Genomic DNA, 27,569 nt, shown 5'->3' on the forward strand with positions numbered 1-27,569 from the left:
CGGGGCGGGCGCGCCCCGGCCGGTGGCTCCGCCTCCTCCCGCCGCCGCCCGCGCCGCCCATCTGCCGCCCGCCGGTCGCCGGTGCAGCGGCAATGCCCCGCAGCCCGGCCGCGGCCCCCGGTCCGCCCAGCTAGCCCCGCGCCGCGACCCTCGGAGCAGCGATGGGCAACACGGTGCACCGGACCCTGCCAGGTACGCCCGGAGCCGCGCCCCAAGGTGGCGCGGAACGCCTGGTCCTCCCCGGGTTGCCGCAGCCGCGGAGCCCGGGTGCAAGCCAGAGCCTGGTTGCCTGAGCCCGAGCCCCGGAGCCGCACCCCTGCGGGGCCGTGGGGACCCCGCCTGGCTCTCCTAGCCTTGGCCCTGCGCCCCACGCCTTTGTTCCAGCCGGAGGTCGCTGATGAGCGATCCGGAGTGGGGCATCGGGGCTTCCCCCGGCCAGAGCCTTCAGGGGGACTGCTGGGCGCGGGTGTCCCGGGTCTCCGCGTACAGCCGGCAGGCGCCCCCGCCACACGTGCTACTTCTTGGCGGCGTTCCCACGCGCGCCGGGCTGCGCCCCGCTCGGGTGTCCACTCAGCTGGGGGCCCTCCAATCCCCATCTGAGCCGCTGTTGCGGAGCGCATCGCCCCCTAGTTAAAAAAGCGCCCTAGAATTTCCCAGACCGGAGAAAAGCGGTGGGCGAGGGGCGTGGGGCGGGTGTGCGGAGGCCGGGGGACGGGACGCCACGCCTCGTTGAAAATACCTAGTGATGGTGGAACAGGTCAGCGCGCCTAGGCTGTCACTGCCTGTCTGCGAAGAAGTGTCCTCCTAAGAAAAGGCACCCCGATTTTACACAAGCAGAAGTTGAAGCTCAGAACAGGAGAAATGACCCGATGACAGGCAGTGGTGGGAGACTGTACCGACCCTGTCAGCCCGTCTGCCCCGCCCCTCGCCCCCACTGCCCCAAGTCTTCACAAGTACTTGGGAATAATACTGGGCACTTGTAGCATCCTTGGGCAAAGGCTGAGTGTGTGTGTGGGGTGTGTGTGTGTGTGTGTGTGTGTGTTGGGGGAGGGTAATTCAGAGAAGAAGCAAGTTGGTTATAGGTCAGACAAGTGCAGCCCAGCAGACACCCCTCTTCTGCTCTACCACCCCCACAGCCCTTCCTCCAGCAGTCACCCCAATAGAGTTCTCTCCTCCCCGGGAAGCGATTGGGCCAACTTGAGGCCCCAGCACTACTGGGGAGGGAGACAGCCCCTGGGCGGCTTTCACTGGATCCCTAAGGTCAGCCAGGTGGAGTCCCAGGATGGTCAGCTACAGAGGTGGCATTAGAACCTGGGTCCATACTAGATAGAGTGACAAACGCTTCTTGTGCACACACATAGCTATTTGCTAGGTTGAGGAGACCCAGCCACCAATCTGGAGGAGCCTGAGGTCTCATCAAAGACAGCAGCCACCGATCATGACTGGGACAGCACTCCACACCCGACTAGAATGCCTGTGCTGTGGATCCTACTCGGTCTTTTAAAAGCCCTTCTGCCACCTGTGGGTCACACTTGGAGAAAGGCAGGGGACAGGCAGGTTCACCAGGTGGTCACACATTACCGGGGTACCCATTCCACTTGGGCCTGATGCTGTCTGTAGGTGGAGCACTCTAAGCTAGGGGCTCGGGGTCAAGGCAGGTCACCCCACGCAATGTGGGAGCCTCCTACCCTCAGGTACCAAGTGAGAGGAAGCGCATCAGATAACAGGCGCCAAAAATGTGAGGATTTATACGAATTATTCTCAGATCTGCCTGCCATTAGTTTCTTGCACCTCTAGACCCTCACATCTTCCTTGCCCAGCCAGTGTCTTACCACCAGGTTTCCTGGCCACCTTTCCCAGGGACCTTACACTCTCTGCCCTAATGGGGGACACCTTCCATGCTGCACTGTCACTGTGTCTTCTTGTGACTCTCTAGGGGTTCTGTGAGGACAGGCTCCAAGCCATGGTTATCTTGTTCCCGGGCTTGCCCATCCCAGAACCGGGTGGTGGCACACACATGGATCTTTGGCTGAAGGAATACTTGGCTCAGGCTTGCCCTGGGGAAGCCTGTACTTTCCTTCTCGGGGGAAGGGACGCGTGCGTGGGGTGGGGCTCATTCCACAGGACTGGAAATAGAGGGCTGGCATTTGCGGAGCACCTGGATTCCATGCACACGTAGCTGCAGCCATAAACCAAGCATGCTTCGAGAGGCTGCTACACTCTGGTCACACTGCCAGCAGGCCGCTTAGAAGTTTCACTCTGATTTCCAAGGGGCTCCCACTCCCCTCCTTTCCCTTCCCTTTCCTTCCCTTCCCTCAGGCCCCTGTCCTAGACTGGGTCTTGACAATGGCATTCCCTCCTAGGCCTCTTTCTTTGCTCGATGACTCTCCTGTGTGACACGTGTATGTGAGCATAGTCGCTGTGCCGCACATGTATACTTGATTGCCGTTGTATGTTGAGTAGAGGCTAGGACATGGATGTTTGGCTAGTTGGGCAGTGAATGAATGAATGGATGAGTTTAGTCCTCCCAGCAACCCCTCCCAGCAGAATCACTGCTCCCATTTAATGGATGAAAAAAAAAAAAAAAATACCAAGGCTCACTGAGGTCCGATGGCTTGTCCTCGCCTACAGAGAGCTCCTGTAGTTGGCAGTGCCAGAATTGAAGTCCTGGTTTATTTAGCTCCAAAGTCCTCCGTTGTTTTCCTGACAGGCATTATCCTCTCCTTCGGGGCTCAGATAACACTTACTAAGTGCCACCCTGGTTTAGATAATGTTTATTGGGCATTCCATCGTGCGCATGGCGTGCTACAGGGCACAATAAGGAAATGCCAAAGAAAGGGAAGTGCCCTTTGGTTGGTGTTCCGAACCTTGGCATCTCTCTCAAACTGCATCAACATATTATGATATATATATATATATATATATATATATATATACTACCCTTGACCCGGGAGAGAGCAAGGGTCAGCAGGAGATGTCACACCTGCTGAGCTCCTACTGTATGGGTCAGACTCACTTTCCAGCATCTCTTTCCTGCAAGATATGGTCCCCTCCAGTTTGGAGGTGGGTACACAAAGAGACTGGGTAAGTCCAGCTCACACAGGCTCTGTTCAAGCTGGACTTAGCTGATTGAGATCCATCAGGTTCCTAATACCCCCCAGCATTATTCTCTCCCTGGCCTTCCCCTTGGCTTCATAAGGAGAAATTTAACAAGTAGAAATGGGCACGTAGCATTTCAGAACGGGGTGGGTGAGAGGGCGATTTCTCTCCCTTTTTCCCAACCAGTGCATTCTAGCCCTTTCCCTGTGCACCTCTGGGGTTCACCTGTGGCACCGTTTGGAGGAAATGCTGAATTCAAACTGTAGACTGGGTTTAATCATTAAGTTGTTCAGTGCTTGGCCAAGCCAATGGCTTTCAGTGTCTGCTCGGTAGCCAGTTATGTGAGAGTTCTGGTTGAGGAGGTATGCTGAATCTGTGCTGGGCTGCCATAGGCAGGCTGGGCCAGACCTTCACTGTGTGTGTTCGAAAGGACTACCTCCGATTTCACAGATTAAAAAATGCAGGCCCGGAAAGGTCAAGGGCAGAAGCGCTATACATAGAGGGAAGAGAGACAGATAGATAGAAAGACAGACAGACAGACATACACACATACACAGAGCGGGAGGGAGAGAGAGAGATAGATAGAGAGAGAGAGAGAGAGAGAGAGAGAGAGAGAGAGAGAGGATTCCTAACCTACTACATAGCTTGCAGATGGGGTGTCTTAAACACCTGTCTTAAGTGACCCTTCCCACAGAGCCCCTCTCCCCATCAGCCTCAAACAAGACCCCCCTAGACATGACCATCTTGAACAAGGAGCACCCAATCAAGACCCTCCTAGACAAAGCCCTATAGCTGCTTGCTCACTTTGCTGCATAGTAGCCTGGCTGAGTGCTATATGATGCTCCCAGAGCAAGTAGCTTCTGGTGTTTATGAACCATGACTTTCTCAGCCCCTGGGAAGGTAGCAGTCACCCTGCAGTAGCCAGCCAAAGGCCAACAAGTGACAATTGCTTTTCTCCTCACACCCTCTTCTCTCACATGCAGTGGGGAGCTGAGTGGAGCTTCCTTTTCCTCCTTGGCCAAATATACCCCCCTCTCCCTCAGGCCACTGAAATTTTCTTTTCTTTCAGCATTGAGCCTCTCAGAGCCACAGCATCTCCTTCAGCTGCTCTGAGTCCGACATGCTGCTGTGTGGGCTGGGCAAGTTCCCTCTGGTGAGGTCCTGTAGGGATGCCATGGGCTGCACTATGCAGACAGAGGATATAGGGAGAGGAACTGGGGTCTGTCCGGTGTGGATGGATGCACGGTGGAGAAGTGGTCTATGTTCTGGACAGATGAGTTAGGTTTCTGCTCCACTGTACCTGGCTCATTCTGCCCCTCCCTCTCTGTGGGTGATTAGGAAGGCTTCCTGGAAGAGGTTACCTCTGAAAGAAAGTCCAGCTGAGTGTCTGCTTGCTCTTAGGGTCTTCTGTGGCTTTGTGCCTTAGTTACTCTGTGGCTACCGATATCTGTCATGTGCCCAGAATGAGGTGCAGGCCTGAATGTCATGGCCAGAGGGACAGCGTGCTTCCTGTAGAGTAGGGTCAGCTTAGTGCCCGCCATCCCCAAACCAAGCTGGGCACAAAAGCGCCTGCCTACTGGGGTCAGCTCCAACTACTAAATGCTCTTCGGTGATAGAACATAGAAAATGTACTAGAATGCACTCGTTATAAAAGGATTATTTTGAATGATATGTTATTATTTTAATTATGTATATGCATGTATGTGAGATTGTGCACACATGAATGAAGATGTCCTTGGGGGTCAGAGATGTCAGATTTCCTGGAACGGAAATGATCATTTTTATACTGTCAGGCGTACTTGGCTGGTGCCAGGTAACTGTGGGGCGGAGCTTAGACAGAATGCTAACAATCATGGTTGTAAATTGACTGGTGTGGGTGCTGGGAACCAAACTCAGGTCCTCTAGAGGAACATCAAGTCCTCTTAAACATTGAACAGTCCCTCCAGCTCTAAAGATTTGTCTTATTTATGTGCGTGAGAGAGAGAGAGAGAGAGTGTGTGTGTGAACCACATGTGTGTAGTGCCTGCAAAGGTCAGAAGAACATTCAGATCCCTTGGAGCTGAAGTTATATGGAATTACAAGCCTCCCATTAACGTAAATGCTGGTCCTCTGCAGGAGTAGTGATGGCCCTTTCTGAACCAGGGAGGTCAAGAGAGTCCAAGAGGGTTCTTTGGAGACAGGTTCTCCCTCTGTAGAATCTAGACTGGCCTTGAGTCCAGCAATCCTCTGCGTCCTGAGCACTAGGATGTTAGCACATGCCCATGTCACAGGTCAAATGAATACCTGATGGGTACAGCCTTTGTGGACAGAGGTCACTTGGCTGCAGGTGGGGGCAGAGCCTGGAGCCCAGACCTTAGACTAAGGTCACCCTGTACCCCAGACCCTCAGCAGGAAGCAGGGACACGAGGGTAAGCTCCCAGGCAGGCAGGGTACATTGAGTAGGATATAGGAGTGATAAGTAAGACAGAAGACCACCATGATCCTGGCTATCCCTGAGAAAAAGAGGTTCCCAGCCCTGCCTCTGGGGGCCAGAAGGACTGGCTGGCAGGTGGCTGATCCAGGGCTGGATTGAGAGGCTCCCTTCAGACACATGGATATTGGACTCAGGCTCTCGGGCTTTTGAGGGGGCAGTTGGCACACTCAGCTGGAACAGAGACCATAGCCTGGTTTTAGGGAGTCGGGTTCTAGTGGGAGGAACTAGCAAGGACACAGTGAGTAACAGACCTGAGGACCATTCCTGGAGTGCTTCCTGAAGGAGGTGTTCTTCATCCTGGGGAGAAGTGACTTTGAAGGCAGAGAGGTCAAGGTCAAAGACCCCAGTGGGGGGCTCAGGAGCAGAACTAGGGAGCTCTGGTGGGGGCGGTACTTATGGGGTGACTGGGAGGGTTGTGGTGGTAGGAGGGTTTTACAGACAGTGCAATCTACTCCTTAGCTTCCCCTTTAGGGCCAGGGACAGACTGTTCAGCCCATGGGTAGAAAAGGACGACTCTGCACTTCCTGTTTGTGTTTAGTGCAGTGCTCTGGGGGTGTAAAATGGAAGTGGGGGCAGAGGCTAAGGGGCCAGACCAGGAAACAGACTCAGAGCAGTAATAAAACCTGTCCTGGCTCAGGCGACTGAGAAGTGGCAGGTGAGCAACCCAACCTCAGGCCTGCCTTCAGGAGCCTTTGGTATCAAGTGCTACCCCTTGTCCTCATCCTAAGCATCCTAAGTCACACCTTCTCTGTCATCTCAAGGTGACTCATCTGTAATCCCAGTTGCCTATGGCAAAACATCCCCTCCCAGCATCATTGGCTCTGAATCCATAAAGGTGGGCGTGGCTCTACACTGGTCCCTTTCAGGGTTCATGAGCCCACTCGGGTGGAATCTGCTTACCCCAGGCTAACACCGCCGGCCATTTGCTACCCTGAGCTCAGTGGGCAAAGCTGAGAGGCTGGATGCCAGGCAAGAACATCCTGTCCCCATGCTGGCTTTCACTGACACGAAGGCCGGGGTCCTGTGAAGTGACGAGACCATCCAGGTGTGCCAAACTCTGGACCACAAGGGTGTTCATCCTGTGCCTTAGAGTTATGCATCCGCCCAGTCGGTAGGCTGCTCCCTGGTGAACCTGGATCGGGTGCAGGAGGCAGACACAGAGTAGGGATAGCCACTAACGTGTGTCCCGCAGCCTGTGACAAACACTATTCTAAGGCCGTAACTTGTTCAACCCTCAGCACAGGCCCTGCTAGCCGCTGCTGTTGGCCACCTGTGACTGGTGACAGACTGTTACTAAGAGAAACAGTCCCTTGCCCTGGGGCACACAGCTTCTGCACGTTGAAGGGGGCCAGCGTGCTCCAGAGGACCTACTGACGGGTTGAGGATGGCGCCCCCTGCAGGTGAACTCTCGGCAGTTCTGCGTTCTTTGGTTGTCCTGAATCCCACCGGAAGGCATGGTGGGTTGGGCATGCGCTGGGTGGCCTGTGGGTTCACCGTGGGTTCCCTCCTGAGCATCCCCCACATCTGGCGCGTATATTTTAGCCTTTGTCAAAGCCAGGCACTGTCCTGGGGCTTTCTGAGCAGCACAGCTGAGAAGAGGCACCGGCCGTTCCGTTGGAAGTGCCCGCATTAGCAGCTCGGAGCCAGGACCTGTGAGCTACTTTCAGACAGGATAGGCAGAGTGCTGTGGGCAGAGATCGGCTGTGTCTATAGAGACAGATGGTAATGCTGAAGGACTTCCACACAAGTCAGGGCCCCTGGTGCAGGGGTGAGGAAATGCCTCTGACTGGTGTGGTTTGGCATAGCCATATGTCACGTGGATCCTGGGAGGTCACTGTTCTGGAATCTTGGGTGGGGGGTTTTCCCTGTGAGCCAGGGATGTTTTTTTTTTTCCTCACCCTTGTACTTATGTCTCCTAGTAGGCTACAGGAGTTAGACCCATTTTACAGATCAGGACACTGAGGTGATGGGAAGCCACTCACTTCAGCTAAGCCAACTACCAGCCTCTGTGTAGTTCAGCTCAATAGCAGGTGTTTGTGAACAGCCACCAAGCACCCTAATCCTTCCTCATTCCTTCTTGACGGGGACTCCACTGGTCTAGTTAGCACCATACCTCAGACCTTACCTCCCACTGGTGGGGGAAAGCTGTTTAATGAGTAAGCCATTTGGGGAAGTGGCTAGGCGGGGGCATCTGGCTGTGGGCTGGCAGAGGGCCCAGGGCATTTTGTTTACACCCTCACAACACCACCCAGTTTATGCCGCAGTTATGGCCCTTGGGCATGTGCTCTTTTCCCCACGGCCCCCCAGGATGATAGATTTATGAGATGGGTAGGCACACGCTCCACCTTGTGCCTCCAAAGCTGGGCTCAGTAACTTTCCACTGCAGACAGCCACTCCTTGGGCCTCACGGGAGCTTCCTGTCCTCCAAGGTTCTTGGTGTTCAAGGGCAGAAGATGGCAGAGTGGAATTTCCATGTGCCTGGGTTGTGGCATAGGACTCCATCCCGGAAGACAGGGGCTTTGTTCTCAGAACCAGGGAACTCTGCGCAATCTTGCTCCATCTCTCAGTCAGGCTTGGGGCACTGAGGTCTGGAGCTGGGCCTAGGGTCTTATGAGCGATTACATTTGGACTTTGGCTAGAATTCTAAGAGAGGTGTTTGAAGGAGTCCTGGGCTTGGGGACAATGCTTAGTTCAAATCTCTGTCCTGTCACCTCTAAGCTGTGTGTCCTGGGGCAAGCCAGTTCCCCACTCTGAGCTTCCAGCTCTTCTGTAGGAAGAGAATGACGATGGTTCTGCTCCCCTCGGGCTCTGGAAATGAAAGGCAGATGTAAGTTAAATCCCTGCACACAGTAGGACTCCATGTATGGCCTTTATGCTTGGAGATGAAGAATCTGCAGACACAGGTTTGTTGAGATGAGGGACTAAGACCAAAGTTGCCCTGTCACACCCACCATCCTCCTGTGTCATGGAAACAAGCGTGGGCTTTCACTCACGTGTACCCTTTCCATCTATAGGCCTGATCTTCCCATCCGTAAAATGGGTTTTGACCTATAGACTGGCTGCAGGGAGCCTTAACCTTAAGGCTGTCCCGGAGGCCTGTGAGATACTAGAAGAGCTAGCCTGGGGTACAAAACTAAACACACCCTGGCCTACTATGTGCTAAGTGTTGTCCCCAACCTTCCTCCCAGGCTGTGGTCACAGCATCTTGGTCCCATTTTAGATGGCTGCTCAGAACCTCACTGTCAGCCCACCTCAGTCTTAGACAGTTCCTCTGCCTCTCTAAGCTCCTCCTCTTCAGGGGTGGGGCTTGTTGCAGCTTCCTCTGTCTGGGGTGGTGAGCCTGGGTTCCCGGGATCTGCCTTCCAGCAGTGTCCCTCTAGCTCCTTTCAGGGTTCCGTGGGGGATGGGGGGGTGTTGGAGCTCCCCTCCCCCACAGTCCCCGCTTTCCTTTTTTTTAGATACTTGGCTTTTGTTCATCTCAAGTTCCGCCAAATGGTGACCTTTTGTGAGGCTGTGGACCAGCTGATTGATGGCTTCCACTGCCACTCTGCCCACCTCAGCCAGTGTCCCTTTCCGTGCCAAGTTCCACCATGGCCTCCGGTACATCTTCCTTGCAGGTTGGGATGTTAGGGAGACCTGGGGTGGGCACGCTGTGCAGTATGAGTCCGGGAAGAGGAGTAGGGTGGAGAAACCTCTGCTCCATGCCCACCCTTCAAGGCACTGAGTGGGTCTGTTGGCACAAACACCAACCCTTAGGAGCACCCGTAGGTGCTCACCTGGCACCGAGCCTCTGCTCGGGCCACCAGGTTGGGGGAGTGGCTGTCTGCAAGGCAAAAAGAGAGGGAAACACAGGCCTGGGCAGCTCGAGCCGGTTTATCAGTGAGCAGCTGCCAGGTCGGCCTGGAGAATCGCCACTGGGGTGGGGGGGGGGGGCTGGGGGGTGGACCAGGCAGGAGCGTGTGGCAGTTAGATTTGATGTTCAAAATCTTGGCTGCCTTTCTCATGCTTGTTCCACTCGGCCATTTGGACAGGCGTGGAAGAAAGGAAGGTTCACAGTTTGAACCTCATTCTTCAGAGAGGCAGCCCCACCGAGGGCTTCCAACTCTTGAGCAGCCCCAGGCTTTCTTGCCTGGGCTTTAAGGCCTTTTGTGATCCAGCCTTTGACTCCCTCTGCCTCCTCCAAGGCCCCCAAAGCAGTCTGCCTATTCTTCCCTCCAGGGTTTCCCTCCTGCCATCCCCCCGGGTTGAACCAAGTCTCCCAGCCCCTCTTCTGACTGACCGGCAAGCTCCTCTGGCCTCCCTGTGCAGTTTGTCTGTGGGTTCTTCCTGCTGCTTTTAGCTCTAAATCTACCTCATGGTGGGGGGAGGAGACAGCAGGGGAGTCCTCTGTGTGACTCACTGGGACGTGTACCCCACATCCCACACAGGCACTGGTACAGAATGCATGCTACGGAGGAGCTGTGAGACGGAGGAAGTGACGGGCTGAGGAAGGCACGAGGGACATTCTCTCTGGCCTTCCCAGTGCTGGAGCCTAAACCCTGGAGCTGGTGCCCGAAAGGCTGGCATTACCTGGGTCCTTTCATCATGAGAGAACCTGGCCGAGGGCACCATATAGTTGGAGGGACAGCAAGATGACATCCTGCCTGGGCTCCCTTCAAAGCCAGCGCAGCTGAGGGGACTGTTCCGCTGCGCAGGCCCCAGAGAACAGACAAGACTTTCTCTCCAGCTACCCTGAGGGACCCCCAAGCCCCCCACAGCTGTTGAGTGTTGATAGTTGTTTGCAGAGCAGAGAGGGGCAGCCAGTGGCGGTTTTTCCAGCGCGGGCTGGCCCTCATCCACTCCGGGTGCTGGCCAGCTAGGCCTGTGAGGCCAAGAACAAAGTCCCTTGTACGCCTGTCACTGAATTTGGCAGGAGAGTCAGGGTGACTTTGTCCTTTTCTAGTCACTTTAAACCCACCAATGGGAAGGTCTCCTCTACTGCCAAGGACGTCCAAGTCCTTGCCCTTCTGGTATGGCGGGAAGCCTCATTTGTGTGTGTGTGTGTGTGTGTGTGTGTGTGTGTGTGTGTGTGTGTGTGTGTTATCTCTGAAGCTTGCCCTACCCACAAGCACACTCCATGTTATTCTGTGCTGCCTGCAGAGCTGGTTTGCCTTCTTAACTTCAGCAACCATTTCTTTCTTTTTTAAAAAGATTTGTTTATTTTATATATATGAGTACACTGTAGCTGCCTTCAGACACACCAGAAGAGGGCATAAGATCCCGTTACAATGGTTGTGAGCCACCATGTAGTTGCTGGGATTTAAACTCAGGTCCTCTGGAAGAGCAGTCAGTGCTCTAACCACTGAGCCCTCTCTCCAGCCCAGAGCAACTATTTCTTGAACCGGATATTTCTCATTCAGTATCTATAATCTAAGGATGGATCATCCAAGGGTCCAGGAAGCCTCTGAAGTGATTGTCAGACTGTGTGCGTGGGGTATGGGTGTGTCCCAGTGGAGTGCTGGCTGTTCACGCTTCATTGCTCTCAGTAAAGCCTGTGACCCCACACAACCCATTACTCAAACTTTTAACCAGCTGCCCTGAAGATGCGCGGGTAAGAGGAAGGCCCTGAGTCTGGCCTCACAGCCTCGGTTTCTCTTTCCTGTTGGAAATGGAAGGTAGTGACCCGCAGGGGGTGTTCCCAGCTTCAGATCCATGTGTGAAAGCCTGTGTCCAGCACATCTTAGGAGCTCGGCCGGGATTCCCAATGAAGGATTTGCTCTTGTTAAAGGTGGGCAAGTTCAGCTTCTGTGTGAAACCAGAATGCCATTGTTGCTGCCAGTATAGTGATTAAAAGGTTAAACGAGCCTGTGCCACCCCCCAAATGACCTCAGAAGGTAGACATGATTTTCACTAGTCTTCTAGGTCTGCCTGAGGCTCAGAGATGTTAAGTGTGGATTTAAAGCTCACACAGCAAACATACAACACTGCCTGGTTTGAGCCGAGGCTGTATGGCCACAGGGCCGTGCTCTCTGGAGCCACACCAAGATTCTAGCTGGAGGTGAGGGACTTGCTCAAGAACTTGCTGAAAGCCACACAGCAGGAGCCAGCCAAGGAGGATTATTCATAGGCTTGCCCAGGACTGGGCATTGGAGACACCCAATCTGCCCTCTCTAGCTCTGTAACTGCCATGGTTTAGTGTCAGGCATTGTTCCTCTAGGTAAACTCTAGAAAAACCCACACCTCTGTGTGGGGCCAGCGCTACTGGCTGTGAGGTTCAGGCAGATACTGTCCCTGTCGTCCATGACAAGGGTAGTTGCAGAGCTCCGCTCTGCCCCACCTCTGGGTCTCATATTTCCCAAATGGGCCTCAGAAGCCTTGGGTCCTTGGCTGTGTGCTTGAGCAAAGAGACATGGGCTTGTCCTAGTGTGATTTGGAAGCCTCATCCTAGCTGAGCATCCTTGTGATGAGGGTGTCTGTCTGAATCTGGTCCTGGTGGCAGCAGCTGAGAAATTCTGTGCTCATGGGCTAGAGCTCAGCAGCTGTGATGGGGTGTTCTACCGTGAAATGCCAGGAAGGCTCAAGCCAGGGCAGGATGGGGTATATATGCCAACAGACCCCTAGCAAGTCTGGGAAGCGACTGGGCCCTCAGGCTGCTGCAGAGAAGGGGTCAGCCACCTGAGGCTCATGTCCTTGCTCCTGGGCTCTGTAGGTTGTGGTTGCCCAGAGCTTGCTTGTTTCTCAGAAATGGGTACAGTCATCTTGCAGGTGAGGATTCATCTTAAAAGCCAATAGCAGTCATGATGCATAAAGTCCATTGGGGGGGGGTGTGCAGGGTAGAGGGCATTGGCTTATGGTAGGACAGCACAGAGATGTCTTTCTGTGTGTGACACAGCTGTTGTCACCCCTGTCCAAGTGACCGAGTTCAGTTTCCCACTCTGAGAGCAGAGCCTGGTAGCCTGAGTGTCCCATGTCCTTGGGCCCAGCAAAGCAGGTAGGATACACCTCAGGACACCTGGCGGCCTTTATCTTAAGTGTCTTCAGTTTGTGTCGAGAACACTGCAGCTCATCCATCGCTCTGGTTTTCTTTGCCTGTCACGGGGTCTCTGGCCTCAGTGTGTGTGGGGAGTGGGATGGGAAGCAGAGTATTTATCTCTCGTTCCCTGAGGGAAGTTGGGCTGTGTAATCAAAATGAAACAAATATGTCAGCCTGGGGCCTTTGGATGCGCGCTGTCCAAAAGCAAGGTGGTGTCTTGCAGGGAACTTGTCCGAAAGTAGCAGAGGCTGGATCTCCCCATCTCTCTCCCCACCTCCCCGCCCAAGTCATCAGAATAGGCTCCAGAAACACGTGCTGAGGCTCCAGGGCTGCTTGGTGAGGGGCTGTGGTGAGCGGATAAAACTGCTTGGTGCATAGAGATCGTGGAGCCGGAAGAGGAGTACAGTTAACCAAGCTCACACTGCGCTTGGGTGCTCGGAAGGCTTTGACTTGCAGTCCCACTGCTGCTTCCTGGAGAATTTGGCAGACACAGGGACCTTGGTCTTTGGGCACTGGCGAAAGCCGTAGCCCCAAGGCTGTTTGTGAATGCTAACCCTGCTCATGGGCACTCTGATTGATGGGGTTTTATTTTCCATAGGTCTCGGTAGTTCTTATCATGGGCACTCTGATTGATGGGGTTTTATCTTCTGTACTTCCGTAGGTCTCGGTAGTTCTTATCATGGGCACTACTGGCTGGCCACGGGCTACTCTGCTGGAAGTCTGCACATAGCCCCTTCACAGCAGTGGCTACCTAGCCTTGGCGTCCAGGGCCCCCCACTACCACAGTCCCCCGCTTTCCCCACAGCTCTGCTCACAGCATTCTCCTCGGGTCTTTCAAGAGTTGTCTCTGTGGACATCGAAGGTCTTAGGTGCTGGGGCATGAGGCGGCCTTCTTTATGCTCCTTTGGAACGATGCCAATCACTGTGTGGGGTCTGCAGAGCGCACGGGGTGGGTGAATAGATGAAAGACTTGAATGGGCAGTGGCAGGAACACAGCCTGCCGCTCTCTAGTGTCACTCCAGGGCCTCCCGTGAGTACTTCCTGCAGCCTTCCCGCCCAGGCCCTTGTTGCTTTATTGAGAGAATGGGAGGGAGGCTGCGGGACAAGGAGAAAGGTCTGCACTGGCCAACCACCAGGGTTGCACCCCAGCTTCTGGGTGTGAGTGCAGTGTCCCCAGCAGGTGGACCTGGCATTGGGGAAGGACGGACCAGGGTAGGCAGGCAGAACAGCGGCTACAGGGCACTCACTGACTGGAGGGTTTGTGTAGAGAAGGATGGAGTCTTACTCCATGATGCCCAGACCTGGAAGCTGTACCTGGTCAACCTGGAGCCATAGTGGCCCTGACATTTGCATGGCTTCACTTGAGTAGCCTAGTGGAGTCTACAGAAAAGACGAACCTAAGCTTAGGGCTTTCAGTCTCGCCATTGGCCCATTTCCCTATCTGCAGACAGGCTGTTGGAGATGCCAATATAGCTAACTTCTAGGCTAGCAGGCAGCTGCTAGCCTATATTAAGGACCTAGTTTGTGGTCTTTATTGGGTACTGAGGATGCAATAGAAGCCCCCCCCCCGGGTCCACACCTGCCACAAGCCAACCCTGTTCTCTTCTCTCTGCTTCTTCTTCAAATATACATTAAAGAACCAACCCCCTTTTTAAAATGGATTCTATTCATTGAGTATTGTTTAAAGGTTCAAAGCAAATATATCTTGTGCCCCCCCCCCCCCCGTCGTGGACATTTTATTAGAATCTTTATCTCCTCTGCTCTCAAGCACACCCAGGATCTGACCCCTCCTCACCACCTACTGGCCCCTCTCCCATCTGAACTTTAAGATCCTGGAGGCCTGTCCAAGCTATGGCTCTCCCAACAGCCCATCCTGCCCCAGTGTCCTGCTCTGAGCTTCCAGTTATGAAGCTCCCTCGGGATAAAGCTGTTGAAGTGAAGACCAGGATTCATATGCCCCTTCCCCCCCACTTCTGCCCTGGGCTCACCCAGAACCCACTCCCCAGCTTCCTCGGGGTCTTTGCACTGCTGTCCCTGCCTGGCCTCTTCCCTAAACCAGCATGACTCACTCCTTCCCTTCCTTTAGGGTTCTGCCTCCAGTTGGCTATCAGAGAGTTCGTTCTCCATGAAAGCCCCAGGGCAGGGTCTTGGCTCCAGCTCAGCGAACTGTTCTCTGCAATATACCACCCCGCCAACACAGATGCCTCATTTGTTCTCAGACTTTGGTCCCTGGGCTGTCAGCTCATCAGAGGGGGATCTTTGACCCTCTTGGGACAGTTGTAGCCTCACTGCCTAGGATGCTGTCTGACTAGTAATAGACCCTTGATTGATGTTTGTTAAGTACCTGGTTGAAGACAGTCCCTGGGGCTTTCTCTCTCTCTTCCTCCCTCCCCCCTCCCTCCCTCCCTCTCCCCCCCCCCATAAAAACACTTTGTCATCAGCAGGTGGGTGCCTTCTATCTGAACGGGCCTGCTTCCCTTCTCAGCTTTTAGAGGGGCCAGGATTGTGTTTCTCCCTTGGTCTGTCAGCCATCAGCCTTAGAGACAGCTAACCCTTCCATGCCCATCCCTGAGCGGACCATAGCAGCATGCATGTGTGCTGGGGTAAGCACGGAAGGAGCTGACCCCATGCTGGTCTTCCACTTTGACGGTGGCCTCTGCTATAAGCAGGAACTCCTCCCCGCAATGACCATCCACCTACCACCTCCTTCGGAGTGAAACCAGAAAGGAGGGGAGGGTGACTCCCACCAACGGCCAGGTTCGCTGAAAAGCCCCTCGGGGAAAATCTCCCTAGAAATAATCCCCCAGAAGGTACATCCTAGAAATGTTAATTTTTATGACCATCAGAGAAGGGGGAAAGGCAGAGTCCTGGCTAGGACAGAGCCGCAGAGGTTACCTGTGGACCACCATCAGACACTTGGTGTCCCCTCATACGTAGGGACTTGACCCACGCTGACTTTGAGAAGTGATAGGAGTTTACTGCATCCGTTTGCAGACAAGGAAAGCAGGTGGTCTAGCTCTAGAGACTGAAGGGGGGGAGTGGGAGGGTTGGGGGGCTGCTGCCATAGGGATCCCAGCAGGATGTGTGTTCCCCAGATCCCTACCTTGCTGTGAACTTAAATTTTAAGGAAAATGGCTAGGCATCCCCGCCTATCCTCAAGAATCCAGCCGCTCTGCAGCTCAGACGTGATCCTAGGAAGAAGCTTCTAGACTTGGGAGAGTCTGCTGGGGATGAAGAGGTTTCCAGACCCCAAGCTAGGCGATGGTAAACTGAATGGGGGACCGAGGGAGCCATTTAGCGCGCACGCAGCATCAAGCTTTGGCCTGCTCACCTGTGAAATGCGACTTGCCATGGTTAGGGACAGGGGTGGAGGAGTTCCCTAGGTCTAGCCCAGAACCTTCTTAATTTTAGAATCGAAAATGTATCCATGCTCAGTCTAAGGTGGATTTATGGAACTGGGTAGTAAAATCCCTGGCCACAGGACTTTTAAGCGCTGACATGCCTCTTCTCTGCCCACAGACTCTAGCCCTCCTGCACGCCTCCTGGCCACCCGGCCTTGCTATGGCCCGGGCCCGGAGAGGCGAGCTGTCCTGGGCGAGGCGCCGCGCTTCCATGCGCAGGCCAAGGGCAAGAACGTGCGTCTGGACGGCCACTCGCGCAGGGCCACGCGGCGCAACAGTTTCTGCAACGGAGTCACCTTCACTCAGCGGCCCATTCGCCTGTACGAGCAGGTGCGGCTGCGCCTGGTGGCCGTGCGTCCCGGCTGGAGTGGCGCGCTGCGGTTTGGCTTCACGGCGCACGACCCATCGCTCATGAGCGCACAGGATATCCCCAAGTACGCCTGCCCCGACCTGGTCACGCGGCCTGGATACTGGGCCAAAGCGCTGCCGGAGAACCTGGCGCTGCGGGACACGGTGCTGGCCTACTGGGCCGATCGCCATGGTCGCGTCTTCTACAGCGTCAACGATGGCGAGCCAGTGCTGTTCCACTGTGGTGTGGCCGTGGGAGGCCCACTCTGGGCACTCATCGACGTCTATGGCATCACGGACGAGGTGCAGCTGCTGGGTAGGTCGGTTGGCACAGCCTGCCCATCCCCAGTGTGTTCACAGCCCCATGGGCCTGGCTTCCGTGAGTCACCCAGCTGCCCAGTGGGTCTTGATTCTCACAAAAGTCACGGTGTCCAATTTCCAGAGGAGGAAACTGAGGCGCAGAGAGTTACTTTTGTCACCGGACTGGGAGGGAAACTACGTGGGCTAGTTCCAGAGTCCATGCCTTGGGTAGCCAGCCTGTTGATCACTCTTAGACCATTATGGGTCCGTTCACTCCCTCTTGCCATTCCTTTGTTCATGTTGCGCCTCCCCCAATCCCAGCATGCATTTCCACTGCTGGCTCATTCATTCACCCTGCAGATGAACCTATGCCAGCGGGTAGCCAGACGCAGCAGCTAGAGCCAGGCTAACTGTGAAGGAGCTCAGGGTGGGTTGGGGGGGCATTCTCGGTTCCCTCCTCCCCCAGTGGAAGGCAGTCACCTGTTTTCTTTTGAGCCTGCAGCCTGCACTTGAAACAACCCGGCCCTAGGCTTGGGAGGTGTGAAGAGAGTAGGTTTCTCCTCCGGAAAGCTACCCACACCCCCGAATGTAACCAGCCTATGGAAGTACACAGAGGCAAAGTCGGGGCATGGGCAACAGAGGGACTGAGTTATCCACCTGTCTGTAGCCTGAGGCTTCCCACACGGAGGCACCTCTTCCCTAAAAGTAGCTGCTCTTTGATCTTTCTGCATAGCCCTGTGTGAGTGGACTGCGCTTCACACTAGAGGTTGCTGTGAATTGCTTGCTTGCTTGCTTGCTTGCTTGGTTGGTTTGTTGGTTATTTGCTTGGTTGGTTGGTTGGTTTGTTACAGGAATATGGCTTAAATTGCTAAATGTTTGGGCTGGTTTCTGGTTTTGGGAGCCCCTCACCCTACCACTGAGCATGTGAAAAAGACTCTGTGTCCAGGAGCTACCTCTCCCCTCTCCCCAGAAATAAAGAGGCCACAGAAGTTTTAAATGGTTAGAGCAGGCAGAGATGTGAGCGTCCTGAGACTATTGCCTAGGCCCAGCTCTCCACAGCTTTCTGTCTGTGATTCAAAGCTGGACCCTCCGTGCTCACCTCCCAGCATCACTGGCAGGGCTATAAGAATAGTGTCTGAAGGGGGGAGCGGCCTGAGGCACTGGTGTTTGAACAGCAGCCACAAAGCAAGATCTGCTGGCTTGTTTGTGGGCAGGGTCTGTGTCCCCGGTTCAGGCTGACCAGACTGAGGGGCGGTGTTCTACAGTAGGACCTCACTTGAGCATTAACCAGACCCCTGCCCACCCTTTCCCCTTAACGGTTTCCCATAAAGGCTCCAGAAACCGCAGTTTTCCTGAGCCCCCCAAATATCCCACCGCCCTTATCCCTGTAGAACTGGGGAGCAATCACATCCGGCTCTCCAGCCCATGTCTCTGTGAGCAGACAGGAAACCACAGCCACACATGAACAGTGCAGGTGGGTTAGGAGTCTTCTAAAAATACAGGTCGGAGGCTGGCCTTGGTGATGAAATGCGTTTGGATACACCTAGGGGATATGGGGGACATCCCTTCTCATTTTCTCAGTCAGCAAACATGCATGAAAACCCACCACCACCATCACCATCACCATCACCACCACCACCACCATCAACATCATCACCACCATCACCACTATCACCACTACCACCACCATCACCATCACCACCACCATCATCAACATCATCACCACCATCACCACCATCACCATCACCACCATCAACATCATCACCACCACCACCACCATCACCACCATCACCATCACCACCACCATCACCACCATCACTACCACCATCATCAACATCATCGCCACCATCACCACCATCAACATCATCACTACCATCAACATCATCACCACCATCATCAACATCGTCACCACCATCACCACTATTACCACCACCATCACCACCACCATCACCACCACAGTACCCTGTGACCCTTACAGAGAATGGAACAGAGCCTACCATGTAACAAAGCAAACCTGAGCCTCTGTTTCCTTACGTTTCGAGTCATCCCTGAGTGGTGCTGATGAGATACCCTCCACACAGAACAGTGATCACACAAACATGTAATAGGGGCAGCGAGTGCCGGGGAGCTTTGTCTCTGGGATGTGGGGGCATGGATGAACTTCCTTTCCTGTGTGTGCATACAGTTATATTGTTCTTTTTCATATGCATGGGGGCATGCCTGAGTGTATGCCCATACATCACATTTATACATGTGGTGGGGACCAGAAGGCATCAGACCACCAGGAACTGGAGTTGCAGGGAGTTATGAGCCACTGTATGGATGCTGGGAAATGAACCTGGTCCTCTACAAGAGTAGTCAGTGCTACTAACCACTGAGCTATCTCTCCACCCCAGCCCCATGTACAGTTAAAAAGGACCAACAAAACCGTTTCCAGGGTCATGTGAAGGAAGCTTCTGACTCCTAAGTGGTTTTCTGCCTTCCAGTGGGCAAAGCAGGTTGATAATGGTGAGATCTGAGTCAAGGGACAGTGAAGGGAATCAAGGGGTTTTAGAGACCTACCATTTCTGGGGGTGGACACGCCACCCCAGAAATTCTCTCGGTCACAAAATGCCCAGGCAATGTCCCCGAGTAGCCAGGGGCTAGCAATAATCTGTATAATGTTTTCTTTCTTTTCTCCTCCCAAGTGAATAAGGTTTGCAGGGTTTGGAGGAGGGTAATAGAAATAAGAAGACCCTGGTGTGTTACTATACGCCTTTAGTTCCAGCATCCAGGAGGCAGAGGCAGGTGGATCTCTGTGAGTTCAAGGGCAGCCTGATCCACAGAGAAAAGTCCCAGGTCAGCCAGGGCTACATAATAAGACTGACCTGTGGCTGTTGCTCCGTGACAGCATTACCCAGCATGCACAGCTGTTGCTCCATGACACATTACCCAGCATGCACGGCTGTTGCTCCTTGACAGAGCATTACCCAGCATGCATGGCTCCAGTTTTGATCCCTAGCACTGAATAAAACTTTAAAAAAAATACCAGTAAATAAATGGAGATCGAGCCGCCATGACTTAATATTTAGAACTGGCAGCACGTGTGGGATGACTGGCGTAACCTACAACCCCGGGGTGATGGTGTCACGTACAATCCTGAGAGATCCTGGGAAAACCTGGCTTGGGGAGAGCGGTACCCCAGAATAGCTCACAACAGCCAGGGTCTGATTTGCACTATGTACCCTAGACTTCTGAGGAGATGATTAATCGCCTTAAAATTCTCCGCCATGAAATCCCTCAAAACCAACACCCAGTACCCCCTCATCACTCCCTCTCTCTTCGTTCCCATTGAATAAAGCCTCAGAGGTGAGACTCAAAGATGATATGGGGGTAGGGCTGTCACATAGGCCAATAAAAAATCCAGGCCATCTAGTTAGATCTGAATCTAAGATAAACAAAACAGAAAATTTAGTACCAGTATATTCTGTGGCGGTTTTGGGGAGATGCTCATACTCCCCAGCCCCCCCCCCCGTCTTCCCCAAATTTGTTTATCTAAAATTCCAGTGTCCGTAGGGCTTTATTTTATCTGGCACCACAGACCTGGGAAACACAGTCTCCGTCCATCTTTGGAACTGTCTTCACTGCCCCAGAACTCAAGCCAAAGGGGCCTACGGGCCTCATGCAGCTTTTGGCCTGGTGGTAGTACATGCCCTGCATCTTTTACAATGGGTCCAGCAACCGCACTGGACGAGGTAGGTCCAGGGTGCCGTTCCCTGCTGAGGTGAGAAACCAGCTTCTGAGAAGGAAAGTGACCAGTCCTGACGTTCAGTCTGCAAGGCCGGATTTGTCTGTATTTGGTTCTGCAGCTCTTAGCCCTGGCTGTACACAGAGTCCCCTGGGAGATCTGGAAAGTCTCTGCTTAGGCTGCACCTAAGCCAATGACAGCAAGGCTGGCTCCCAGCACCCAGCGTGCCCAAAGCTCTCAGGTGGCTCAGCCTGCAGCCAGGCCCTGCTGTAATGCTGAGGAAGCCCTTTGCATCTGGGTGCCTGCCCCTCCGCCACTGGTCACAGATTCCGTTAGTTCTCATTGTATTTATGTTTGTGATCATGGGCCTGTGCCACATATGCCAGGCCCGAGTGACTAGCACACCCTGTGGATGCGGAAACAGAGGCTCACGTCTGCTAAGTTACACGGGCATTCCAGAACACCGTAGGGTACCAGGGATGCTGGCTGAAGGAGATGCATCCCTCTTCCTGGCACAAAGGGTCTGGGTCTGAGTGTGTCCCATTCCGCCTCTGCTCAGTGTCTGGGTCAGATTAAACAGATACCACGCCAAGGCCGTGGTATCGTAGGCTAGACAGTCTGCCTATCCTGCTTTAATATCATTTAAGGGGGAGAGGGACACAGAGGTGAGCCGATACCCCGCAAACGGTAGAGCCTGAGGAGGCATCTACACCTCTTCCTCTGCTGTATTCTGCAGGCTTCCTCAGCTTGGCTATCCCGTGGGACAAACAAGGGGTCACCTACTGTGGCCGTCCTGGGTCCTACAAGTCTCAAAACTTACCTCACCAACCATCCACACATTGTGGGCGGGGAGGGTCTAGTAGTGACTGACCAGGTGGAGGGACCCCCAACTCCTCATGTGAAAGCAGAGGAGGTGGGTGATTCTGCTCAAGGATATCTGGGTGTGGGCACAGAGGCCAGAGCAGCATTTCTCCAAAGGTCTTGCTCTAGAAAGACCACAGGCCCTCTACTACTGAGACCCAAGGCCCTGGGTTTTGTGCTGGGTACACTCACTCTGTTGTGTATGACAGCATCCCTTAAACGCACGTTAAAAACAGTGCACGTGGGGCCGAAGACATTGCTCGAGCAGTTAAGAGCCCTTGCTGCTCTTCTAGAGAACCCAGGTTCTAGTCTTAGCACCCACATGGGCTCACAAATATCTGTAACTCCAGTAACAGGGGATCCAACGCCCTCTGGTGGCTTCTGTGGGCATCAGGTATGTGGTACATATATACAGGCAAAACACATGTAAACGTACAAACAAAAGTGTTTTAAAGTACACACAAACGTATTTTAAATATATATCCAGCTCTTAGAGCCACCCAGGGTGTGGTTGGGTGTGTGTGTGTATGTGTAACGTGAAGGTAGTTACGTGTTCGTAGACGAGAACAAGCGCTCATGAAAGAAGACCATTTCCCTTACCTACTGATCTCGGTGCATCGGCAGGACTTGACTGTCATCTGTCCATCTCAGTCACTCTTCCGTCTGCTGCCACAAAATACCCGAGGCTTCGCCAAAAAGCATCTGTTCAGCATGCTGTGCAAGTTGAAAGAGCAGGTCAGGCAGGGCCTCTGGGAGCTGCCGTCAGGGCGACAGAGCAACAGGCGGGAGGCATAGCTTCGTGAAGCCAGAAGCCGGAGAGAGTCGGTGGTCAGGCCGGCCCTCTTCCTAACACCCCTGTTCTCACAGGACTGCCTAGGCCAGCATTTACTCTTGGGGACCAGCACCTCCAATGGCACGCACAGAGCTCTGCCTCTCAGAACCTGTACTACCTCTAATCTAGCCCCCAGCACAGGAACCCCAGGGGGGACTTTGCAAAGTCTAGAATTCCCAAAGGGGCACTCCACCCTCCTGCTGCCTACCTGCCTCTCTATGACACCCCAGCCTCGCACTGAGCCTGCAAATGGAACTCTTGACTCTCCACACCGCTTGCTCTCCCAGTACCCACCCCCACTGTCAGCAAACGGCACCTCCCACTCCGGACACTGAGATCCTCACTTCCTCCCCCACCTCTGCTGTCCCTTCTGTTCCCCGTGACATGGTGCTAAAGAGCCCTGAATTCTGTACCTCAGTCCCCATATTACAGGGCAGTAGTAACAGTTCCTGCCTGTCAGGTGCTCGGTTAAGTGACATCCATGAGCCCAGGTTAGCCTGCCACAGGCTGGGGCCCAGTGTAGGATTTGCTCTTTAACTAGGGGGAAACAATAAAGGAACTCCGATACCCAGCTGTGCCAATGTGTGAAAACCTCTGGAGGGAGAGAGAGAGAACAAAGGAAAAGAGGCAAGAAGTTGGGTATAGGGCATGAATTCCAGGACTCGGAACACTAAGACCATGAGTTCAAGAACAGCCGGGTCAGGGAGGAAGGAAAGAGGACGCAGGGTGGAGATGGGAGGGAAGGAAGGCCCTTCCAAAGCATGGAGGCAGCAAGGGCAGGAGGCTCAGGTAGCATTTAAGCCAGTCCAATCGCCTGCAGCCTTAAGGCATCCAGAGTCTGAGGTCAGGAAGGTCATGGATGAGGTCCAAGGAAGCTAGGGGTCAGAAGTCAAGATCTGGGGACGTATGTTTAGGGTAGTGGGGTCTGAGTGGGGCCTGAAGTCTGAGATAGGAAATCTACAGGGGGGTGGAGTCTAGAGTCACGTGTCTGACTGAGGTCGTAGGGCTTGGCGATCTAAGCTCCAGGTTATGAGATTTAGGGGTTCAGGAGTGTGGAGTTGGCGGTCTAGGGAATGTGGGGTATAGGACTTTAGACCTGAGGTTGGAAGTCAGTGGATCTGGGTGGGGTGCAAGGTCTGAGGTTGGAAACCAGGGGCATCTGGAGTCCAGAGCCCTTAAGGCTTAAGGGACCAGGTCTGAGACCTGAGGTCCTGGGTGCCAGTGGCCTCCTGATGCCTCTCCTCTGTTCCACAGAGAGCACCTTCGCAGACACGCTGACGCCCCTGCGCCTGGGCCAGGCCCGGCTCAGTGCGTGCCCGCCTCCCGGCAGCCACGATGCTGCCAACTTCGACAACAACGAGCTGGAGAACAACCAGGTGGTGGCCAAGCTGGGTCACCTGGCCCTCGGCCGCCCGGACGCCGCCGTCCCGTGCGTGGCCCGCGAACGCGCGAGGCCCGCCTCCTCGCCCGCGCTGCTGGACGCCGAGCTGCGATTCCACGCCACGCGCGGCCCCGACGTGAGCCTGTCTGCCGACCGCAGGCTGGCCTGCGCACCCCGCCCCGACGGCGGCCGCACGCTCGTGTTCTCCGAGCGGCCGCTGCGGCCGGGGGAGAGCCTGTGCGTGGAAGTGGGGCGCCCGGGGCTGGCGGCGCCCGCGGCTGTGGCCTTCGGCATCACGTCCTGCGATCCTGGCTCGCTGCGGCCATCCGAGCTGCCCGCCGATCCCGCTGCGCTGCTGGACCGCAAGGAATACTGGGTGGTGGCGCGCGCCGGGCCCGTGCCCAGCGGAGGCGACGCGCTCAGCTTCACGCTGCGACCGGACGGCGATGTCCTGCTGGCGGTGAACGGGCGCCCGCGGGGACGCCTGCTATGCGTGGACACCTCGCAGGCGCTCTGGGCCTTCTTCGCGGTGCGCGGCGGCGTAGCGGGCCAATTGCGTCTCCTGGGTGAGTGTGCGCCAGGGTCCCCAATAAGAGCTCCCTGAAGCAGCCAGCTGCTGTCAGGGCTTGACTGGAAGGAGTTTTATTTCCTTTAATATTTATTTACTTATTTTTATTTACTTTATTTTACTAGAATTTTTTTTTAAAGAAAACGCATAATGCATTTTAACTGTAAAAGGCGAGGGAAATTCACGAACATATATATGGGATGGAATGGTCATAACAACACAACCTGGGGGTCTGAAGGAACAGCAGGGTGTCGGTGGGGTTTGGTTAGGATAGTTTGTTTTTACTGTTAGTGTTGAACCATGTAATTTAAGATTTCGGCCTGCGGTGAGTTTTCCAAGTTCCTACTGTGATAGTTGGCCTTCCTTCAAACGGGGTAAAAAAAAAGCATCTCTCTTCTTCCTAAGAAGGGACATACTTCCTGAGTTATCACTGAGCTTGGGCAGGGAGAGATACTCGCAGCCTGGAATCCTGAAGCCGTGACTAAACCCCATTCTGAGTGGCCCAAGTGAAGAGTGTAGAGTAGCTCAGAAGTCTGGGAGTCTCCGGGGTGGATTCAGGAAAGCTAGGTCTACATGATGAATGCACATCCTAGGTGTCTTAGCCAGGGTTTCTATTCCTGCACAAACATCATGACCAAGAAGCAAGTTGGGGAGGGAAGGGTTTATTCAGCTCACACTTCCATATCGCTGTTCATCACTAAAGGAAGTCAGGACTGGAACTCAAGCAGGTCAGGAAGCAGGAGCTGATGCAGAGGCCATGGAGGGATGTTACTTACTGGCTTGCTTCCCCTGACTTGCTCAGCCTTCTTTCTTATAAAACCCAGGTCTACCAACCCAGGGATGGCACCACCCACAATGGGCTGGGCCCTCCCCCCTTGATCACTAGTAGAGAAAATGCCTTACAGCTGGATCTCATGGAGGCATTTCCTCAGCTGAGGCTCCTTTCTCTGTGATGACTCCAGCTTGTGTCAAGTTGACACAAAACCAGCCAGTACACCAGGATAAGCCTCTGCTGGCTCCATGCTCAGTTGGGCCAGGCCAGGCTGCCCCCCACCCCACCCCGCTGGCACAAGCCTTTCCCTTACTGACAGTTGTAATGGCAGCACCATGGTGGCCTTGCTTGGGTTACATGTCCTCCCTTGAATCACAGTGGGATTAAAGGGTGGAAGGTTCTTTGGGTCTGGCCTGGCATCCCGAGGCAATTTTTGAAATGGGAGCTATAACAGAACCAATATATACATATATCATATTCTATATAAATCATACCCAATATATTCATTATATCTTATAATTTAATAGCACTGTAACCATACCACTGTGAAGGCACCTAAATAGGAACGGGGATTGATCAGGCAAAGCAGACATCACCACATTGACAGAACCCCAGACGGTTACCCCATCAATTACTAGGGTGGGAGAAGGATGCAGAGAGGTGACAGGCAAGGACCAGGCTGTGCCTCTCTCATACTCTAATAGAGTCTTTTTGACTCCCAGGTACCTTACAGTCCAGTCCTGAGACCACGACGCCATCAGGGTCCCTCAGTGGCTCCCAGGATGACAGTGACTCGGACATGAATTTCAGGGTCAACCAGTCGTCTTCAGCATCGGAATCCTCTCTGGGTAAGGAAACACAGACCCTGGGGGGGGGGGGACTTCCTCACGGCACGGCTCCTTTGGCTGTGCCAGCGACCTTGGCCTTTGCTGCTTTGTTTGCTGTTGCATCTGCTCCTTTCTGCTGTGCTCAGTGGGAGCATAAATGTGGAGAATCAGAAGCATAATGAAGGCCACTGGTGAGGGCGATCTGTGCTTTGTGGAGCAGCGCTATCAAAAAAAAAAAAAGGGTAAAACTCAAAATGCAAACAAAGACAGGACCTGTGCCCGTTGCGTCATTAATGATACCCTATCTCCCTTCTGGCAGTGACAGCTCCCAGCTCCCCACTGAGTCCCCCAGTGTCCCCAGCCTTCTCCGCACCCGAGCCGGCAGGCAGCAGGAACGGCGAGTGCACGGTGTGCTTCGACGGCGAGGTAGACACGGTCATCTACACATGCGGACACATGTGCCTGTGCCACAGCTGTGGCCTGCGGCTCCGAAGGCAGGCGAGGGCCTGCTGTCCCATCTGCCGGCGGCCCATCAAGGATGTGATCAAGATCTACAGGCCGTAGCCTTGCAACTGGCTACGGCCGAGGCGAGGTCACCCTTCTGAAGCCCCTGCTAGGTGGGCGACACCATGGTTACCAGGGAGCCCGGGGTCAGGAGCCATCTTGTCTGCCACTCCGCAGTGACGAGCAAGGCAGGACAGGTGTGGAGGTGAGGCCCTGGGGGCCAGAGCCCGGGCAAGCATTTGTTGCTTCTGGTTCAAACACACGTTGTCCCCAAAAGCCTGTGCCAGGATTCAGCTCAGGAACTGCCTGGCAGATCACCTGCCTCCTGGTGACCTTCCGCTGGGAAAGGGTACCCTCTGTTTGTGCAATGCTTCTTTGGGGTTGGGTTGAGTGTGTGTGTGTGTGTGTGTCAGGGTGGGCGGGGAGACAGCACAGAGAATGCATGAGAGAGGATGGGTGAGCCTTTTAGGCAGGGATCCGTCTCCTGGAGGGTATTTAACGCTAAGGATGTGCAATCTGGGCCCAAATGTTAATGTGATGGTTGTCCGCTTTCTGGGGATTTGGTTTCCTGCGATGAGCTAGCTTTGAACACAGGAGGCCCGAACCTACACAGAGTTCCCTCAGTGGCACTCAGATTTTTCCTAAGGGAAAGCAAAAATAACTCACTGTTTACAGCTGCAGGCAGCAGCTCCTGCTGCAGGGAGGAGGTGGGCGGGCGACCATCAGAGAACAGGTGGTTTGTGCTTCTTACTCAGACTGGGCGTGGCTTTCCCATGGCATCTGAGAGCAGGGTGCCCAGGCTCTAGCATCTAGATTTCTTCATCCCCAGCCAATAGAGCAGTACACACCTCAGCCCTGTGCCTACATGCTCTGGGGTTTTGGGATGTCCCTCCTGTTCTTTGGGACAACACCATATCTCCCACTGTAGAAATGCGAGCTGTGGGCATGTCCTGGTGACCAGCTGTCAGAAGCTAGGAGACCCAGACCCCCTACCTGATCCTTGTCCTGATCTCCTCCTTTTCCTGTTGATTGTTATGGTGTTAACTACACTAGTTAGCTACTCATAAGGAGCGGACTGAAAATATTCCCCACTCCTGGGCCTGTTTGCTGGCATTTTCCCCAGGCCCCTGGCCCTGTCACCTTCTCACTGGGTCAGACTTAATCCTGTAGGCTTCCAGACCTTACCATTGCTGATGCTCTGGCCGTGTGTGGCACCCCTGCCTTCTGAAGAGCCGTGGGTTGTAGTGCATGTATGTCCACCGACCCTGAGCTGTACCTCGAGGATTCCTTGGCCTCTCTCTGTTCCTACTTGGAAGCCTGGTGCCAGACCACTGGCGAGGCCTGCTCAGGTTTTTAGAGAAACCTTGAGACACCTCTCCAGGAGCAACTGTTTTCCTCATAGCTCCTAATCTGGCCCTCTCTTGCTGTGAAGAAGGGAAGAAGAGGGGAAAAGAAACAGTCAGG

General features: G+C 54.2%; 1 protein-coding gene across 1 annotated transcript; it reads left to right on the forward strand.

Moving 5' to 3' along the window:
* The first annotated feature begins 71 nt into the window (after nt 1-71).
* Nucleotides 72-26,521, forward strand: NEURL1B (neuralized E3 ubiquitin protein ligase 1B). Its single transcript, XM_080942541.1, has 5 exons — nt 72-192; nt 16,104-16,649; nt 23,308-24,000; nt 25,497-25,622; nt 25,921-26,521. The coding sequence occupies exons 1-5, from the start codon at nt 162-164 to the stop codon at nt 26,163-26,165; spliced, it is 1,641 nt and encodes a 546-aa protein (XP_080798667.1). The 5' UTR covers nt 72-161; the 3' UTR covers nt 26,166-26,521.
* Nucleotides 26,522-27,569: the final 1,048 nt, after the last annotated feature.

Source organism: Micromys minutus (assembly GCF_963924665.1).
Source record: "Micromys minutus genome assembly, chromosome: 31".
NCBI lineage: Eukaryota > Metazoa > Chordata > Mammalia > Rodentia > Muridae > Micromys > Micromys minutus.

Coding starts and splice junctions, on each gene's coding strand:
- NEURL1B (XM_080942541.1), top strand. CDS start 162: ATGGGCAACACGGTGCACCGGACCCTGCCAG. Junction 193..16,103: donor GGTGCACCGGACCCTGCCAG/GTACGCCCGGAG, acceptor CTCTGCCCACAG/ACTCTAGCCCTCCTGCACGC. Junction 16,650..23,307: donor GGACGAGGTGCAGCTGCTGG/GTAGGTCGGTTG, acceptor TCTGTTCCACAG/AGAGCACCTTCGCAGACACG.